This window comes from Pristiophorus japonicus, chromosome 7 (assembly GCF_044704955.1).
Source record: "Pristiophorus japonicus isolate sPriJap1 chromosome 7, sPriJap1.hap1, whole genome shotgun sequence".
In the NCBI taxonomy this organism is placed as follows: Eukaryota; Metazoa; Chordata; class Chondrichthyes; family Pristiophoridae; genus Pristiophorus; species Pristiophorus japonicus.
Window position 1 is genome coordinate 232,168,797 of NC_091983.1, and position 20,274 is coordinate 232,189,070.

Sequence of the window (20,274 nt, forward strand, 5' to 3'; positions counted from 1 at the left end):
TGGCAAAAAACAATAGCAAGCTGGTTTCAAATAAGCTGAGCAGCCGGGTTAGACTGGGGACTGGCCGCTCCGCGAGTCTGCTCTCCCTTTCCCAGCTTCGCTCTGCAAACAGCAACATTTTTCTCCCACTTACTGCCTTTCAACCCAGGCGGCGGGTCAGTTTCTGGGTGTGTTTCCGCTGATTGACGATCAGATTCTGGGCAGCAACAAGAACACGTTAGGAGAGAGTTTCTGATCAGCTCCGGCCTTCCAGGCCCCTCAAAGGAAGAGCTTGCATTTATAGAGCGCCTCTCACAAGTTATTTCTTTACAACAACAACAATAAAACCTGGAACAACAACTTGAATTTATATCGCGCATTTAACTTGTAAAACGTCCCAAGGTGCTTCACAGGAGCGTAAATCAGATAAACTGACACCAGCCACTTAAGGAGATATTTGGACAGGTGACCAAAAACTTAGTCTGAGAGGTCAGTTTTCAGGAGCGTCTTAAGGGAGAATAGAGAGGTTGAGAAGTGGATATGTTTAGGGAGGGGATTCCAGAGCTTAGGGCCCAGGCAGCTGAAGGCACGGCCACCAATGGAGGGGCGAAGGGAGTGGGGGATGGACAAGAGGCCTGTGGTGGAGGAGAGCAGCGACCTCGGAGTGCTGTTCCTGGTGTTGGAGGACAGCAGAGATCTTGGAGGGCTGTAGCGTGGGAGGAGGTTACAGAGATAGGGAGGGGGAGAGGCCATGGAGGGATTTTTAGACAAGGATGAGATTTTGTTGTTGTTGTTGTTCAGGAAATGCGATTTGGAAAGGCACAAAGTGCTGTGACGGTCTCTGTACCGTGAAGCGTGAGAACGCTGGTCTCGGTGACTCTGTGCTAACAGCATCGAGCCGCTGTTTAACTCACTGAGAGGGTGAAGCTTCACAATCCGCAGATTGTATGTTGCACATTCAGCAAATTGTCAGTTCTGGGCACTGTATGCTGAACTAAGCAGATACCCAGACAGTTCCTTGGAGTCACATTAACGGCAGCGTAAACATTTTACTGCTCCTGTTCTCTAATTAGTGTCTGAAGATTGTCCTCGTCTAAAAGCTGGAACGAGCCTCCCAGAAGCTGAGTGTGGAATAATGAGGGAATGGCTCCGAGCCCTGGAGATTGTGTGATGGGAGAATGGGAACTCACTGACCCAGACTGAATATAGATCCAACACGAAGGAAGCCTTCAGTCACAATCAGTCATCGAATCAGGAAGGACTTGGATCGAGTAAATAATGAGCAACTGTTTCCAGTGGCAGTAGGGTCGGGGACCAGAGGTCAAAGGTTGAAGGTAATTGGTAGAAGACCCAGAGGGGAGATAAGGAGAGTTTGATCTGGAATGCGCTGCCTGAAAGGGCGGTGGGAGCAGATTCAATCGGAACTTTCAGAAGGGAATTGGATAAATACTTCAAGGGAAATATTTGCAGGGCTATGGGAAAAGAGTTGGGAGTGGGACCTATGGATATCTCTTTCAAAGTGCCGGCACAGGCCCGATGGTCTGAATGGCCTCCCCCTGTGTTGTGTGATCCTCTCACTCTCTGGATCACGTCAAACCTCCCCAGTTACCCAGCGCTCACATAGGAAAAGAAGGAGGCCATTCGGCCCCTCGAGCCTGCTCCGCCATTCAATGGGAACATGGCTGATCTGTGACCGAACTCCATTCACCCGCCTTTGCCCCACATCCCTCAATACCATTGGTTAATAAAATCTATTAATCTCAGATTTAAAATTAACAATTGATCTAACATCAACTGCCATTTGTGGAAAAGAATTCCAAACTTCGACCAACCTTTGTGTGTAGAACTGTTTCCTAATTTGACCCCTGAAAGGTCTGGCTCTAATTTATAGATTATGCCCCTACTCCAAGAATCCCCAACCAGGGAAATAGTTTCTCTCTATCTAACCTTTCAGTTCCCCTTAATATTTTGAAAACTTATCAAAACACCTTCTAAATTCTCGGGAACACAAACCTAGTTTATGTAATCTCTCCTCGTAATTAGATGTTGGCCCTGATAGACTGACCTTCAGATGTTCATTGAGATTGTGTGCCAGATGTTAACTCCGATATAGTGCCCTCCAGATAATAACTGATTGAGTGTCATGCCAGATGTTATACCTGATAGAGTATCCCAAATGTTAACTCTGATAGGGAACACCAGATATTTACCCTGATGGAGTATCACCAAGATGATAGACTGAGAATATCCCCCAGATGTTGCCCCTGATAGAGTTCCCCAGTTGTTGCCTTGATAGAGTGCCCCAGCTGTTGGCCTTGATAGAGTGTCCCCCAGATGTTGTCCTGTTGACGGCCCCCAGATGTTGGCCCTATGAGTGCCCCCCGATGTTGACCCTGTGAGTGCCCATCCAGATGTTGGCCCCATGCGTTACCCCCAGATGTTGGCCCTGTGAGTGCCCCCCGATGTTGACCCTGAGTGCCCATCCAGATGTTGGCCCCGTGCGTTACCCCCAAATGTTGGGTTTGTGAGTGCCCCAGATGTTGGCCTGACACGGCGCCCCCTGGGTGTGAAGTGTGGGGTCTGCGACTCTGGCCAGAAGGGGCGGGGAGCTCTCACCGGCCGCGAATGTCCAGGTTGGAGATGGCGTAGAAGTATTTGGAGTGGTTGTGCTGGTCAACACTGGTGGCCCCAGTGGCCGGCCGGAGCAGCCTGACCCGCAGGTCGGTCAGGGTGAAGAAGTCCCTCAGGTCCTTGGTGGTGTCCAGCTGGCCGTACAGCGAGGCCATGTCCTGGAGACCGGGCCCCCCAAACAGGGCAAAACGCTCCTGGATCTCGAAGCGGACCATCTTGTCCACCTTCCACACGTAGCCCCTGGAATACTCCTCCGTGCAGATGATATCTAGCACTGAGGCCGGGCTCAGATCCCGGGCGCTTCTCGGCTCCATCCCGAAGGAGGTGAGGCAGTCAGCCGCGTAGAACTGGTAGGGTTGCCACGTACGGCCGTGGTCCAGAGACTTCTCCAGGACCATCTGCTCCGGCCGGCCCGACTCGAAGGTGATGACTATGTCCTCGGTCAGCTCGATGGTCTTGCCCCAGGACAGAGTGATATTGATCAGGAGGGGCTCGGGGAAACTCCTCCAGGAGACGCTTTGCCAAAAGGTGTTGGGAATCCGCCCCTCATCATCCAGCATCAGCTCGGGCGGGTGTGCGAGCTCGGGCATGTGAGCATCACACTCGTTGTTGCACATGTACGGGTTCTCCTGGAAACAGAGACGGAACAACACAGGTTATGTGTTTGAGTGAGTGAGTGTGATAGAAACATAGAAACATAGAAACATAGAAAATAGGTGCAGGAGTAGACCATTCGGCCCTTTGAGCCTGCACCGCCATTCAATGAGTTCATGGCTGAACATGCAACTTCAGTACCCCATTCCTGCTTTCTCACCATACCGCTTGATCCCCCTAGTAGTAAGGACTTCATCTAACTCCTTTTTGAATATATTTAGTGAATTGGCCTCAACAACTTTCTGTGGCAGAGAATTCCACAGGTTCACCACTCTCTGGGTGAAGAAGTTTCTCCTCATCTCGGTCCTAAATGGCTTACCCCTTATCCTTAGACTGTGTCCCCTGGTTCTGGACTTCCCCAACATTGGGAACATTCTTCCTGCATCTAACCTGTCCAACCCCATCAGAATTTTAAACATTTCTATGAGGTCCCCTCTCATTCTTCTGAACTCCAGTGAATACAAGCCCAGTTGATCCAGTCTTTCTTGATAGGTCAGTCCCGCCATCCCGGGAATCAGTCTGGTGAACCTTCGTTGCACTCCCTCAATAGCAAGAATGTCCTTCCTCAGGTTTGGAGACCAAAACTGTACACAATACTCCAGGTGTGACCTCAGCAAGGCCCTGTACAACTGTAACAACACCTCCCTGCCCCTGTACTCAAATCCCCTCGCTATGAAGGCCAACATGCCATTTGCTTTCTTAACCACCTGCTGTACTGCATGTCAACCTTCAATGACTGATGTACCATGACACCCAGGTCTTGTTGCACCTCCCCTTTTCCTAATCTGTCACCATTCAGATAATAGTCTGTCTCTCTGTTTTTACCACCAAAGTGGATAACCTCACATTTATCCACATTATACTTCATCTGCCATGCATTTGCCCACTCACCTAACCTATCCAAGTCGATCTGCAGCATAATAGCATCCTCCTCGCAGCTCACACTGCCACCCAACTTAGTGTCATCCGCAAATTTGGAGATACTACATTTAATCCCCTCGTCTAAATCATTAATGTACAGTGTAAACAGCTGGGGCCCCAGCACAGAACCTTGCGGTACCCCACTAGTCACTGCCTGCCATTCTGAAAAGTCCCCATTTACTCCTACTCTTTGCTTCCTGTCTGACAACCAGTTCTCAATCCATGTCAGCACACTACCCCCAATCCCATGTGCTTTAACTTTGCACATTAATCTCTTGTGTGGGACCTTGTCGAAAGCCTTCTGAAAGTCCAAATATACCACATCAAATGGTTCTCCCTTTTGGAAACATCCTCTAAAAATTCCAGAAGATTTGTCAAGCATGAATTCCCTTTCACAAATCCATGCTGACTTGGACCTATCATGTCACCTTTTTCCAAATGCACTGCTATGACATCCTTAATAATTGATTCCATAATTTTACCCACAACCGATGTCAGGCTGACCGGTCTATAATTCCCTGTTTTCTCTCTCCCTCCTTTTTTAAAAAGTGGTGTTACATTGGCTACCCTCCACTCTATAGGAACTGATCCAGAGTCAATGGAATGTGACTGTCAATGCACCCGCTATTTCCAAGGCAACCTCCTTAGTCATAGACATAGACATAGAAAATAGGTGCAGGAGTAGGCCATTCAGCCCTTCTAGCCTGCACCGCCATTCAATGAGTTCATGGCTGAACATGCAACTTCAGTACCCCATTCCTGCTTTCTCGCCATACCCCTTGATCCCCATCAGGCCCTGGGGATTTATCGGCCTTCAATTCCATCAATTTCCCCAACACAATTTCCCGACTGATAAGGATTTCCCTCGATTCCTCCTCCTTACTCGACCCTCTGACCCCTTTTATATCCGGAACGTTGTTTGTGTCCTCCTTAGTGAATACCGAACCAAAGTACTTGTTCAATTGGTCCGCCATTTCTTTGTTCCCCGTTATGACTTCCCCTGATTCTGACTGCAGGGGACCTACGTTTGTCTTTACTAACCTTTTTCTCTTTACTTATCGATAGAAATTTTTGCAATCCGTCTTGATGTTCCCTGCAAGCTTCATCTCGTACTCCATTTTCCATGCCCTAATCAAACCCTTTGTCCTCCTCTGCTGAGTTCTAAATTTCTCCCAGTCCCCGGGTTCGCTGCTCTACACTGTCCCATCAAACACTCCCAGGGCACGTACAGCATGGGTTAGATGCAGAATAAAACTCCCTCTACACTGTACCATCAAACACGCCCAGGGCAGGTACAGCACGGGTTAAAGAAAACCCCAGGTGTGGACGGAACACGTTGTGCTTTTTAAATGAATCTGGGGAAGAAATAGCAGAGGCACATATTTAATAATTAGTTAGAAAAAGGTGTCATACCCGAGGACTGGAAGATAGCTAACGTAATACTTATATTTAAGAAGGGAGATAGAACATGTCCAGAGAACTGTAAACCCGTCAACTTAATATCGGTGGTAGGAGAAATAATGGAATCCTTACTAAAGGAGAATATAGAAGAATATTTAGAGAGCAAAAGTATAATAATGAATAGTCAGCATGGAGTTCAAAAGGGAAAGTCTTGCTTGACCAACCTCATTGCATTCTCTGAAGAGGTAACAGAGAGAGCAGACAAGGGTAATGCAGTCGATGTAATTTATCCAGATTTCCAAAAGAGCTTCGATAAGGGACCACATAATAGACTAATGAATAAGGTCAGAGAATGCAGAGTCAGGGAGCCAGTAGCAGAATGGATAGCTCGCTGGCTTCAGGACATAAAGCAGAGAGTAGGGGTAAAGGGCAGCTATTCAGTGTGTCAGAAGGTAGAAAGTGGGGTCTCCTCATCTCCCCTTAACCTTCTCTGCTCTGAGGAGAAAATCCCAGTTTCTCCAGAGTCTCCACATAACTGAAGTCCCTCATCTCTGGGACCATTCCAGTAAATCTCGTCTGCTCCCTCTCCAAGGCCTTGACATCCTTCCTACAGTGTGGTGCCCAGAATTGGACACAATTCTCCCGCTGGGCTCTGCCTCCACCACCCTTTCAGGCAGTGCATTCCAGATCCTAACCACTCGCTGCGCAAAAACAATTTTCCTCATGTCGCCTTTGGTTCTTTTGTCAATCACCTTCAATATGTGTCCTCTGGTTCTTGAGCCTTCTGTCAATGGGAACAGTTTCTCTCTATCTACTCTGTCTAAACCCCTCATGACCATGAACACCTGTATGAAATCTCCCCTTAACCTTCTCTGCTGTAAGGAGAACAATCCCAGCTTCTCCAGTCTTTCCCTGCAACTGAAGTCCCACATCCCTGGGACCAGGAACGAGCCCCAGCCTGTTCAGCCTTTCCCCATAGTTAGATCCTCTCAGTCCCCCAATCATCCTTGGGAATCGTTTTGAGCAAAATAAAATGGACTGCAAGGAGACCAGGGAGCTGACATTTGGACAGATTTCTGACATGACAACATTTTGGACGTTTTCTTTGTTTAGATTTTCCAAAGTTCATGTTCAGTGAAAGAATCTCCGACCTCTGACCTCTAGAGATGGGAAAATGAGTCTCACTGCAGCTGTCTGTTTGGGTTAGAGAGAGAGAAACGACAAAAGTTTTGTGGGCGGAATGATTGACGGGAACTTGTCTTTTTATCGTCTATTGTTAAAACAATCCCTTATTTGTGCTCAGGCCTTACCCCTGGGCTCTGTGTGTCGGACCCTCGCCCAGCCTGTGGGCCGAATGATGCTTTACCTCAGGCTGGTTTGTGAGGGAGCAGTCGGAGGTGGCAGGGCTCCCTTGGGGTCACTTCAGGTCATTGACCTTCCGCGATGAAGCAGCGATGGACACAGCGGCAGCTCCACATGTTGTGATCTGGAATGCGCTGCCTGAAAGGGCGATGGCAGCAGATTCAATCGGGAATTGGAGAAATACTTGAAGGGGAAAGATTTACAGAGCTGTGGTGAAAGAGCGGGGAGTGGGGTTAATTGGGTAACACTTTCAAAGAGCCAGCACAGGCACAATGGGCCGAATGGACTCCTTCTGTGCTATATCATTCTATGATGCTGTGATTCTAAGCCGGGACACTGTGTGACTCGAGGGGAACTTGGAGGTGATGGTATTCCCAGGCACCTGCTGCCCTCGTCCTTCTAGGTGCTGGAGGTGGCAGATTTGGGAGGTGCTGCTGAAGAAGCCTTGGCGAGTTGCTGCAGTGCATCCTGTGGATCAGACACACTGGGACTCTGCCTGACATCGGCAACATAGAATCAGCCCGACATCTTTTTCCAAATAATCAGAAAGTGGCTGTTGCAGCAATCAATAAAACTAATGCGTGTGATAAAGATGGAGAGCGCGGCAATATACAGAGATCATAGAGATTAATGAATCTATAATTGTCACAGCATCGACTAAAGGCAGTGACTCAAGCCGCATATTGGATTGGTTATTTTTAATACTCGATGTAGAAGGAATGGGGTAACATTAGTACCACAATCCTAAAGCTGTGTAAAGTATAAATGAACAAAGGAACGGTGCAGATGTGACGTGCTCCTGAATTGCCGTGTCCTCGGGACATAATTAACAGCACCGTGCCCCAGCGCTACAACTGACCTCCGACTGCTCCGTCACTGTGTGTCCCAGGCCGTGGTCTTTGTTGGTGAAGGCACCATAAAGGTTCAAGCTCAGGTCACCAGCCATGCCCGGCCCATCCAAACCTCGCTCACCTTCTTGTTCCCTACTCAGCCTCACCCCTCCTCACACTACCCTTTCACAAGACTTCAGCCTCAACCCTAATCTGAGGCCCTTCTCACCTCATCCCACCGTTCACACATGCACTGTGAGCAGCCACGCAGATTCAAATGCACGTTTACACACATCCACACAGCAGCAACTATTCAACTATGGAAGGCACATGTGGCACACGATGAGCTGCACACTCACTCACACCTTCTTGTGCTTCTTACTACAGGTGAAACTAGCTCACAACAGGAGAGAGCAGCAGTGCACCGGTGGAGGGGAGCCTGACATACAAGCCCTCAGTGAGGTGGAGGAGCGAGTGTCCATCCCCATGGGCACACCAGTTGGTGCGGTAGTGGACGGAGAAGCAGCACCCCCTGTGGACCGTGACGGTATGTGAATGCCCTTTGGCATTTCTGTGAGATCCTTGACCCTTGACAGTAAACGCCGTCCACTTCAACTGACGGGGAAGATGAAGAGGAAGGTGAGGAAAGTGTGGTGCCTGTGTGGGACCCTCCATCAGTTGCATCGAGTGGGGACACCACCGTGGTGGAAGGACCAACATTCCTGGGCTTTGAAGAGCCTAGGCTCCTGAATCCAGTGGCCTGCAGCAGCGCCCAGAGCGAGGGGAAGCTCGGGGACCATCTCCCCGGACAGTGAGTCGACCCATCAGTCCTGCTCAGAGAAAGTCAGACGTGGACCTGGACTTGGAGGCTATGTCCAGAGAGTGCATTGGAGAAGGTCCCGCAGAGCATGGATACACTTGCCCTGAGGTTGGGGGAGGCCGCCTCTAGCATTGTCCCTGCCTCTCAGCAGTTCAATGAACCCATCCTTGCCCACTTACAGAGGGAGATGGACTCAACCAGCGACAGTGGAGTTGCAGAGGGGAGAGCGCGTGCCATGGTTGACGTGGCAGCAGCTATCGCATCACAGGCCCAAGCCACGCAAAGCCTTTGTGATGTGATACTGTTAATGATTGTGGCAACAACTCTCAGAACGCTGCGTTTGAGACTCAGGCTGCTCTGAGTCAGTCACAGAGTGATGCCATGCAAACACTAACTGCTGCCATCCTCTCTGTTCCCCAAAATCCAACGGGGAGGTAACGGTGCCGAAGGAGGCCAGTAATCCGCGCTCCCGCATATTGCTCCGGATGCTGAGGTTCCGCCCTGGGGGAGTGGCAGTGGGCCATGGGAAATGAAACTTGTTGTCTTTGCTCAAGATGACAGCATTCTGGCTCCCACCATTGCCACTCTGCCTTTCCACCTGCCGCGGTCTACACACCAGCCAACCTAGACTGCTGCCGCCGATGCTGAGGTGGTGCAGTCCGCAGCCGGGCCTTCCAGGCCCAGAGCTGGTCCAATGTATCCTACTAGGCCATCTGTAGTGTCTGTTACACACACAGCAGCCCTCAAGCAGCCTTGCTGCAGGCACTGAGGCAACATTGAGGAGGAGCAGGAGGTGTGGGAGGGGGTTAAGGTAAGGGGTAGCAAATGCCAGAGCTAGTCTCAATAAAAACTTTGGCCACAATGGACAGAAGGCCTCATCCTGTAAATATGTTTGTCAAGATCTGGTTGCAGTTTTTGAGGCCTGCTATTGTAAGTGTATGTGCCTAATACGGCACATGGATACTGTTGAGGAATGACAAATGGCAGGGGCCTGTGTACAGCTATTGTTGAGGTTAATTGTGTGTTATGGTGTTTCAAGGGGCTGTTGTTAAATGTTTATTAGTTGCTGGTCAGGGGTTGTGTTGTGTTGTTGGAGAACCGATGTATGATGAGCCGCTGACATGTGGCCCTTGTATCGGGAGCAGTGCCACGGTGTCTCCTCCGTGGCTGCTGCACCTCCTCCTCTGGCTGGCCAGTCGGGGCCTCGCCAGGCTCCTGTTCCTCTTTCTCCTCCTCCTGAGTTGGGGCTGCACTCCCCACTGGTAAGGCCTGGGCCCTCATGATGGCCAAGTTGTGCAACTTGCAGCACACCACAATGAATAGCGACACCTGTTGAGGGAAGTATTGAAGGCTGCCTCCAGAGTGGTCCAGGCTTCTGAAACGCTGCTTGAACACCCCTATTGTCTGCTCGATGATGTTGTGAGTGGCCGCATCTTGGATCTTTGGATCAAGACCGCTCAAAATGGAGGAGAAGCATCCGAGAAGGCGACGAACACATCGAGTCTCTTTGCCGGGAGGATGCGGAAGCCAAGTACAAACAGCAGAAGGAACGTACGACAACCCAAGCACCCCACCCACCCATCCCTCTAACCACCATCTACCCCACCTGTGACAGAGACTGTGGATCCCACATTGGTCTCATCAGTCACCTGACAACTCATTTTAATGTGGAAGCAAGTCATCCTCGACTCCGGGGGACTGCCTAAGAAGAAGAGAAGAATTAAACATCACCATACAGCCCAGGGAGAGAGAGACACAACGGGCTCCTGCTGTGTGTGGCTGCATCAATGCGGGAAGGGAAGATATTTCAATATAAGGATCATGTATTACAGAAACTGCTCCTGCAACACTGGAGCATAAACGGAGCATCTTATGAATCATTGTTCCTTCCACAAATCCACTCACCCCTTGACATTTATTTCGGGCTTTAAGTGTTGCTGTCTCGGATTTACACTGTGTGGTGTGACGAAGAGCCTGTCGTTATCACCAACTAAACCACTCGCGATCAGCACGGTTCAGTCCCCTGGTTAATGATGTAAATTAGTGTATTATTGAGGACAGAAGTTAGTGGCTCCATAAAGTACAATCCCACAGATTGATGTCACTCCCCATCACCCAGTAATCAGGCCCTTTGTTGGAGTTAATGTTCGAGCAGAGTTGCTCAGTTAGCAGTATTTAGTGGGCCAGTACTGAGCTGAAAGATTACATAGGATTACTTATAGGATTACATATAGGATTACATAGAATATACGGCACAGAAACAGGCCATTCGGCCCAACTAGTCCATGTCGGTGTTTATGCTCCACTCGAGCCTCCTCCCGTCTTTCCTCATCTAAATCTATCCACAACCCTCTATTCCCGTCTCCCTCATACGCTTGTCTAGCCACCCCCACCGCACCCCCCCCCGCCCCGCCTTAACTGCATCTACACTATTTGCTTTAACCGCTCCCTGTGGTAGCAAGTTCCACATTCTCACCACTCTTTGGGGACAGACGTTTCTTCTGAATTCCCGATTGGATTTCTTGGTTCTCTCTGTATCCACTCGATCAAAACCTTTCATAATTTCAAAGACCTTTATTAGATCACCCCTCAGCATTCTCTTTTCAAGAGAAAAGTGACCCAGCCTGTTCATCCTTTCTTGATATGTATACCCTCTCATTTCTGGTATCATCCATCTCCCCACGGCCCACAGTGGGTCAGGGAGAGGGTCCTCTCCCCACGGCACACAGTGGGTCAGGAAGAGGCTTCATCTCCCCACGGCCCACATTGGGTCAGGGAGAGGGTCCTCTCCCCACGGCCCACAGTGGGTCAGGGAGAGGGTCCATCTCCCCACGGCCCACAGTGGGTCAGGGAGAGGGTCCTCTGCCCACGGCCCACAGCTCAGGGAGAGAGTCCTCTCCCCACGGCCCACAGTGGGTCAGGGAGAGGGTCCATCTCCCCACGGCCCACAGCTCAGGGAGATTGCCGTGAAGCCCAACTTGTTCAGTGATGTCCTTTAGGAAAGGAAACCTGCCTCTGTAACCTGCCCGGGCCTATATGTGACTCCAGGCCCACACCAACGTGGTTGACTAGTAATGACCCTCTGAAGTGGCCGAGCGAGACACTCAGTTTGTATCAAACCCGATCCCAGTGGATCAAGAAGGCGGCCCACCCCCACCTTCTCAGGGCACCTGGGGATGGGCAATAAATGCCGGCCGTGTCAGCGATGCCCACATCCCCAGAATTAATTTAATAAAGGAACGGCGGTTTTAAGTCCATATCTTGCCTGGGAGCTCGATGGGATTCTACACTTTGGAATTTAATTATAAAGAACGTGAGCCGGCAGAAATGAATGTTTGTTCAAGTTAATGAAACCCAGAACTCTGCACCTGGTGTTTGTGTCTAAACATTTCAGCAATGAGAAGACCAGAGGGAGGTTTCAGAGAAAGAAACCAGACTGGGGAAGGATTGAGAATCTGCAGCAAATCTTCAACCAGCTGTGGTGTAATCCCACATTATTGACCGGCCTGTGTCGATCGGTCCTTATAGACCACAGCCATCGTTCATTAAACACCCAGCTTCCAATTTTAAACCGTCCGTCCCCAATGGGTGACCTCCTTCTAATGAAAGGTCCCCAATAAAAGGCCTTCTCCCCAAACTAATGTCCCCAGTGCCCCAGCCTCACGGAGACTCAGGGCTGTGAGCAGGTGTTCAGGGAACCCACCGACAGTCTGTCAAACCAGGTTTAAACAAACACTTTAATCCCAGGCTCATTTCAGCTCCGTCAGTCAGCAGGTTCCTGGGGGTGGGAAATAAAACAGGAGCTCGCAGACATATACCGCCGTCCGCCCCGCTCCCCACGCACTTCCACCCCGCCGCAAACTGACTGCACCGCCCGCAACAAAAACAATCTACAAAGAGCTGAATTTCGCTCAACTCTCCGCTCCATGGATTGGGGCGGGGAAAATCGGCTCGCTCAGTGAGTGTGCCCCCTTTCGGTCGGAGGGCAAATTCGGCAACAGGGTGTTTCTGGTGAATGAGCCCATGTAATGTGGGAGGGGAGGAGGGAGCAAGAGGGAGAAAGAGAGAGGAGAGAAAGAGAGAGCAAAGACTGAATTCTAAAGCGCCATTGACTATCTCAGGATGAGAGTAGTGCAGCGCTCCCTCAGTACTGCCCCTCCGACAGTGCAGTGCTCCCTCAGTACTGTCCCTCCGACAGTGCAGTGCTCCCTCAGTACTGCCCCTCCGACAGTGCAGTGCTCCCTCAGTACTGCCCCTCCGACAGTGCAGCGCTCCCTCAGTATTGCCCCTCCAACAGTGCAGCGCTCCCTTAGTACTGCCCCTCCGACAATTTAGTGCTCCCTCAGTACTGACCCTCTGACAGTGCAGCACTCCCTCAGTAGTGACCCTCCGACAAGTTAGTGCTCCCTCAGTACTGACCCTCTGACAGTGCAGCACTCCCTCAGTAGTGACCCTCCGACAATGTAGTGCTCCCTCAGTACTGACCCTCTGACAGTGCAGCGCTCCCTCAGTACTGCCCCTCCAACAATTTAGTGCTCCCTCAGTACTGACCCTCTGACAGTGTAGCACTCCCTCACTACTGCCCCTCCGACAGTGCAGCGCTCCCTCAGTACTGACCCTCCGACAGGGAAGCGCTCCCTCAGTACTGACCCTCCGACAGTGGAGCATTCCCTCAGTACTGCCCCTCTGACAGGAAAGCGCTCCCTCAGTACTGACCCTCTGACAGTGTAGCACTCCCTCACTACTGCCCCTCCGACAGTGCAGCGCTCCCTCAGTACTGACCCTCCGACAGGGAAGCGCTCCCTCAGTACTGCCCCTCCGACAGTGCAGCGCTCCCTCAGTACTGCCCCTCTGACAGGGAAGCGCTCCCTCAGTACTGACCCTCCGACAGTGGAGCATTCCCTCAGTACTGCCCCTCTGACAGGGAAGCGCTCCCTCAGTACTGACCCTCCGACAGTGGAGCACTCCCTCAGTACTGCCCCTCTGACAGGGAAGCGCTCCCTCAGTACTGCCCCTCCAACAGTGCAGCACTCCCCCAGTACTGCACTGGGAGTCTTGGCCTGGGTTTTGTGCTCAAGTGTCTGGAGTGGGACTTGAACCCTCGACCTTGCCTGTCTGCCTCTATCTGTGTTTATAATGAAATTTGCGCGTGGTCAATACAGAGAATGGGTAACAGAGAATAACAGGAGATGGAACCGAGACTCCTCATCATTCAAACTGCTCGATGGAAAAATCCATCCACTGGTGACAGGTTCAGGGGTCAGTTAGTCAGTGCCACAACAACAGTAAATCATTCTTCAAGCATTCTCCTGTCTGAGCTGCTAAAGTGAGTGGAACATTGTCAGAGAGCAGCGCAGTGAGGGAGCTCTGATCCAGGAATCAAGAGACTGGGAAAGTTTAATGTGCAGCCGGTTTACTGGGGACAGTGGGCAGTGAGTGAGATATTGGGCAGGGGGCGGATTCATGGGGATAAAGTCTATGGCCTCAGGTTTAATCCACTTCCTGTCGGCCTCTCCCAAACCCTCGATTTCCCGTCTGAGTAATAAAGGTTTAGTCCCAGACCCAATAGAATGGACTGCGATATTACAAAGAGAATGTTTGGCTCGTTCAGACTGAAATCCCGTCTGCTGCTCGCATCTGCTGAAAATAAACTCCCTTAAAACAAGGGAAATATCACAGAATCTCACAGCACAGAAGGCAATTCGGCCCATCGTGCCTGTACCCATTCTTTGAGGAGCTGTTTGAACCTGCTTCAACTAAACTCCCTTAAAACAGGGAAAAATATACTTAATAAATTTGGGAAAAAGGATAAATTTGCAAGGCTATGGGGAAAGAGCAGGGAGTGGGACTAATTGGATCACTCTCTCAAAGAGCCGGCACAGGCACGATGGGCCGAATGGCCTCCTGCTGTGCTGTGAGAGTGTGTGAACAGCTGGCAGGGGAACGGATACAGATGTTAACAATCCCGAGAGGATCAGACACAATCCCCAGGCACCAGTTTACAATCAGTTCAAACTCAGCTTACAGAAATTACCCAGAAACTCCACGTTAACATTCACCAGCTGTCACCACTCGCTGGGATTTCCAGAATTGGTGATCGGATTCAGAAATAATTAGCTGTCAGAATTTTACCCGAGCAAGGCACAGACTGTGTTTCTACAGAAGTGGAGACGATTCTCCCTTTAATTTGACTGTTCGAGCTAACCTCATAACACAGTCCCTCACCCCCTCACCCCTGGTCACACTGTGTCACTGTGCCCCGTGTCATAGAAACATAGAAACATAGAAAATAGGTGCAGGAGTAGGCCATTCGGCCCTTCTAGCCTGCACCGCCATTCAATGAGTTCATGGCTGAACATGCAACTTCAGTACCCCATTCCTGCTTTCTCGCCATACCCCTTGATCCCCCTAGTAGTAAGGACTTCATCTAACTCCTTTTTGAATATATTTAGTGAATTGGCCTCAACAACTTTCTGTAGTCGAGAATTCCACAGGTTCACCACTCTCTGGGTGAAGAAGTGCCCCATCTCTCTCTCCCCTCACCCCCTCACCCCCTCACCCCCGGTCACACTGTGTCACTGTGTCCCATCTCTCCCCTACAATGAGGAGCCCACTCTGCCCGCAGTATTCCAGATGTGCCTCTCCCTCAGTTTGTGCTCAGACACTGTGAGTTTTGCTTTGCAGCACGAGAAACACTCAAATCAATGAACAAATCGGCACTGAAGTGGAATTGGAGGCGAATACTTTGAGCTGGTGCCAGAGATGAATCAAATTGGGGATTACAGACCAGCGGGAGATTCTATTTCTAACACGGAGATCGATGAGCATTAACTGGTGCCTTTTGGTCGAGAAGAACTAAAACAAACAATCATATCCACTCGATCACCAAGGCCACCTATTTCCACCTCAGTAACATCGCCCGTCTCCGCCCCTGCCTCAGCACATCTACTGCTGAAACCCTCATCCATACTTTGTTCCCTCCAGACTCGACCATTCCAATGTTCTCCTGGCCGGACTCCCATCTTCCACTCTCCGTAAATTTCAGCTCATCCAAACCTGTGCTGCCCGTGTCCTAACACACACAAGTCCTGTTCCCCCATCGCCCCTGTGCTCACTCACCGACGTTGTTTCCCAGTCCGGCAACACCGAAGTGGCAAGTAACATTTGTGGTCCACAAGTGGAAGGCAATGATCATCTCCAATAAGCGAGAGTCCAACTACCTCTCCATGACATTCAACGGCGTTACCATTGTCGGATCCCCCACTATCAGCATCCTGGGGATCGCCATTGACCAGAAACTTAACTGGACCAGCCACATAAATACTGTGGTACAAGAGCAGGTCAGAGGCAAGTATTCTCAGCGAGTGTCTCACCTCCTGACTCCCCAAAGCCTTTCCACCACCTACAAGGCACAAGTCAGGCGGGTGATGGAATACTCTCCAATTGCCTGGATGAGTGCAGCTCCAACAATACGCAAGAAGCTTCACACCATCCCGGACAAAGCAGCCCATCCACCACCTTAAACATTCACTCCCTCCACCACCGGCGTACCGTGGCTGCAGTGTTTACCATCTACAAGGTGCACTGCAGCAACTCACCAAGGCTTCTTCGATAGCACCTCACAAACCCATGGTCTCCATGGGAACACCACCACCTCCATGTTCCCCTCCAAGTTACACCGCATCCTGATTGGGAAATATATTCAATGTTCCTTCATTGTCACTGGGTCAAAATCCTGAACTCCCTTCCTAACAGCACTGTGGGAGAATCTTCAACACACAGACTACAGCGGTTCAAGAAGACAGCTCATCACCACCTTCACAAGGGCAATTAGGGATGGGCAATAAATGCTGGCCTTGCCAACGATGCCCACATCTCAGGAACAAATAAAAAACTGAAGGATGTGCCTGGGACTGAGTCTCCCAGCAGGACCGGCAGTATCTCCCTCTGCCCAGTCTCAAAGCCCATGGAGGGATTGGAAGTGCAGTTCTGTGGATTACTGGTCCAGTCACAGAAGCCCTGCACCACCATGCCCAATTCGATCACAACAGTTTATGACCAGGAATTCGTGTCTTTGCACCAAAGTTACAGCCACAGTCTGAATACATTCTCACCCTGGAGTCTTTCTGTCTCACTCACCCACTCACAGTCAACACACAATCAGGGAACACAAGTTCAGAAGTCGGGACACATCTGGAAAGAAGGAGCGAGTACACCTGTCAAAAATTGTTACATATTAAAAAAAGGCCAATAAATTCAGCCGCGTTTTTATCGGTGAAAGAAAAAATGATTGCGATTTCAAAAAGTCCTCAATTGTCTGTGAAGCGCTTTGGGACGTCCTGAGGTGTAAAACTGAGACAGTAACATCTAGTGTGGTCTCACTGGGTCCGGGCCCTGTTTCACACACAGCTCCCACAGTGCGATATGGGACAGCTGGAAGTTTACCTCAAAGACTCGTATTATTTTTATAACAGATTACTAATTGAGCTGGAGAATAATTCCCTCTTATGAACTGCATGTTCTGCAATAAATTATACATTTTCAATTATTGCTGAAACATACGGCTGATTATTAAACCAGGTGTTTCCCCTCGAACAATGATGTAGGAACCAATTATCCTGAGGAGATGATTCACTCAACAAGAGCATCATTAATATTTAGAAAGAGGCTTGAATTTACATCTCAAGGACATATTCCACACTGGGGATATTGGGCAGGGCTCAGACACAATGGGACATATTCCCCACTGGGGATATTGGGCAGGGCTCAGACACAATGGGACATATTCCTCACTGGAGATATTGGGCAGGGCTCAGACACAATGGGACATATTCCCCACTGGGGATATTGGGCAGGGGTCAGACACAGTGGGACATATTCCCCACTGGAGATATTGGGCAAGGCTCAGACACAATGGGACATATTCCCCACTGGAGATATTGGGCAGGGCTCAGACACAGGGGTCAGGAGCTCCAGGGGTTGTTTATAAACATTCGACCTCCCTCCTCACATCTATTTCCGTGTCTAATTTTACAAACACTGCCACCCCTTACGGTGCGACACTGGGAAGCAGCGAGTTTTGTGGTTTACGTGTCCTGACCTTTCCTGTTCAGCCCAGCAGTTTGACTTCTCCTCACAGTTCCAGTAAATGCAACTTATCAGACTGTTATTCCATCCCCATATCTCCTCCTTCACCAAGCCCGCCTACTTTCACCTCCGTGATATCGTCTGTCTCTGCCACTGGCTCAGAGCTGTCCAGTTAGTCCCACTCTCCTGCTCCTTCCCCATAGCCCTGTATGTTTCTCCTTTCCCAGTATTTATCCAATTCCCTTTTGAATGTTATTATTGAATCTGCTTCCACCTTCCTTTCAGGCAGCACATTCCAGATCATAAAAACTCGCTGCATTAAAACATTCTCCTCATCTCCCCCCTTGGCTTTTTTGCCAATTATCTGAAATCTGTGTCCTCTGGTTACCGGCTCTCCTGCCACTGGAAACATTGTCTCCTTATTTACTCTTTCAAAACCCTTCATGATTTTAAACACCTCATCAAATCTCCCCTTAACCTTCTCTACTCTGAGGAGAACAATCCCAGCTTCTCCAGTCTCTTCACATAACTGAAGTCCTTCATCCCTGGAAACATTCCATTAAAATTCCTCTGCACCCTCTCCAAGGCCTTGTCATCCTTCCTAAAGTGTGGTGCCCAGAATTGGATACAATACTCCAGCTGGGGCCTAACCAATGATGCATAAAGGTTCACCATGACTCCCTTGCTTTTGCACTCGATGAAGCAAATGTAGGAATTTGGATGGAATTCACTTTGATAAAGGCCGTTCAGTGAGCGTCCATTCACAGCGCGACACATAACAGAGGCTGTCTCAGAAAGGCTTCTACTCACCAGCGTGCAGTACATCTCGGGGGTCTCTCCACACGTACTGTCGGAGGGATCCAAGCTGACCTTCAGTGACCTGGTGAGCAGGGCGGCCTCGGGCTGGCAGGCCATGTAATCCCAACTCATGGCCTGGTCCCAGTGAAGCTGGGCCTTACACAGGTCGTAGTGACCCCAGGACGGGAAGTGCTGCGCAGTGAGAGACAGGGCCGCCCAAAGGGCCTGAAGGGGCAACAAACCGGACAGACGCATCGCTCCGACTGGACCGCGCTCAGAGAGGGGCCATCTCGGTACGTCTGGTGGTGATTCAGTGAGTCCCTGCTCCGACTGGACCCGCTCAGAGAGGGGTAATCTCAGTCCATCTGAGGGTGATTCAAGGGGTCCCTGCTCCGACTGAATCCGCTCAGAGAGGCGCTATCTCGGTCCGTCTGGGGGAGATTCAGGGGGTCCCTGCTCTGACTGGACCCGCTCAGAGAGGGGCGATCTCAGTCCATATGGGGGTGATTCGGGGGGCCCTGCTCCGACTGGACCCGCTCAAAGAGGGGTGATCACTATGCTTGCAGATGTTCCAGGTGTTGGAATTCCAGCTATTTTCCCAGCATTGGTACAGATGTTCTGGATGTTGGAATTCTAGCTGTTTTCCCAGTTGGTGCAGGTGTTCTCGGTGTTAACATTCCAGCTGTTTTCACACTGTTGGTGCAGATGTTCCAGGTGTTGGGATTCCAGCTGTTTTCTCACTGTTGGTGCAGATGCTCTGGGTGTTGGAATTCCAGCTGTGTTCCCAGTGGTGGTACAGATGTTACGGGTGTTGGGATTCCAGCTGTTTTCTCAATGGGTACAGATGGTCTGTGTGTTGGGATTCCAGCTGTTTTCTCGGTGTTGGTACAGATGTTCTGGGTGTTGGGATTCCAGCTGTTTTCCCAGTGTTGGTACAGATGTTCCAGGTGTTGGGATTCCAGCTGTTTCCCCCCCAGCTGGCCGCTGTGTCAGACAGATGCTTTGATTGGCTGATCAGTCAGAACTGGGGCCCAATGTGATGACTGTTTCCTGACCAGAGTCTGTTTCCCATCGATCATCTCTTCCTTCTGCCATCAGTTCCCTATGCGGAGAGAAATAAAATCAATGCATTTCGGAACAGGTGCTGCTCCTGATCTTCGAGCCCACCCTCCAATATCGCCTCCCATTAGCTGCAGCGTTACACAGAAATAATCACCAGTTGGGAATCACCGCAGCCAATAGGAGGTGGCTAAATCACTCTCGTTAATATACCAAATGAGACAAATGAACAATTATGTTATTTTAGTGATGTTGGTTGAGGGATACATATTGCTCAGGATACTGGGGAGAAATCCCCTGCTCTTCTTTGAAATAAAGCCGAGGGATCTTTGATGTGAAGCTGAGAAGGCAGACGGGGCCTCGGTTTACCGTCTTGTCCAAAAGATGGAGCATTCAACAGTGCAGCACTCCCTCAGTACTGCCCCTCCGACAGTGCAGCATTCCCTCAGAACTGCCCCTCCGACACTGCAGCACTCTCTCAGTACTGCTCCTCTGATATTGCTGCAGTCGCTCAGTACTGCCCCTCCAACAGTGCAGCACTCCCTCAGTACTGCCCCTCCGACAGTGCTGCACTCCTTCAGTACTGCCCCTCCAACATTGCAGCACCCCCTCAGTACTACCCCTCCGACAGTACTGCACTCCCGCAGTACTGCCCCTCTGACAGTGCAGCACTCCCTCAGTACTGCCCTTCCGACAGTGCTGCACTCCTTCAGTACTGCCCCTCCAACATTG

General features: G+C 50.4%; 1 protein-coding gene across 1 annotated transcript in view; it reads right to left on the bottom strand.

Moving 5' to 3' along the window:
- LOC139266954 (netrin-G1-like) overlaps positions 1 to 18,897 on the bottom strand; it is a 36,269-nt gene extending 17,372 nt beyond the window's left edge. The window contains exons 1-2 of the mRNA XM_070884591.1: positions 18,496 to 18,897; positions 2,596 to 3,239 (exon numbers count right to left, since the gene is read on the bottom strand). Coding sequence (XP_070740692.1) covers positions 2,596 to 3,239; positions 18,496 to 18,738 — 887 coding nt within the window. The 5' untranslated portion in view covers positions 18,739 to 18,897. The remainder of the gene's footprint in view (positions 1 to 2,595; positions 3,240 to 18,495) is intronic.
- Positions 18,898 to 20,274: the final 1,377 nt, after the last annotated feature.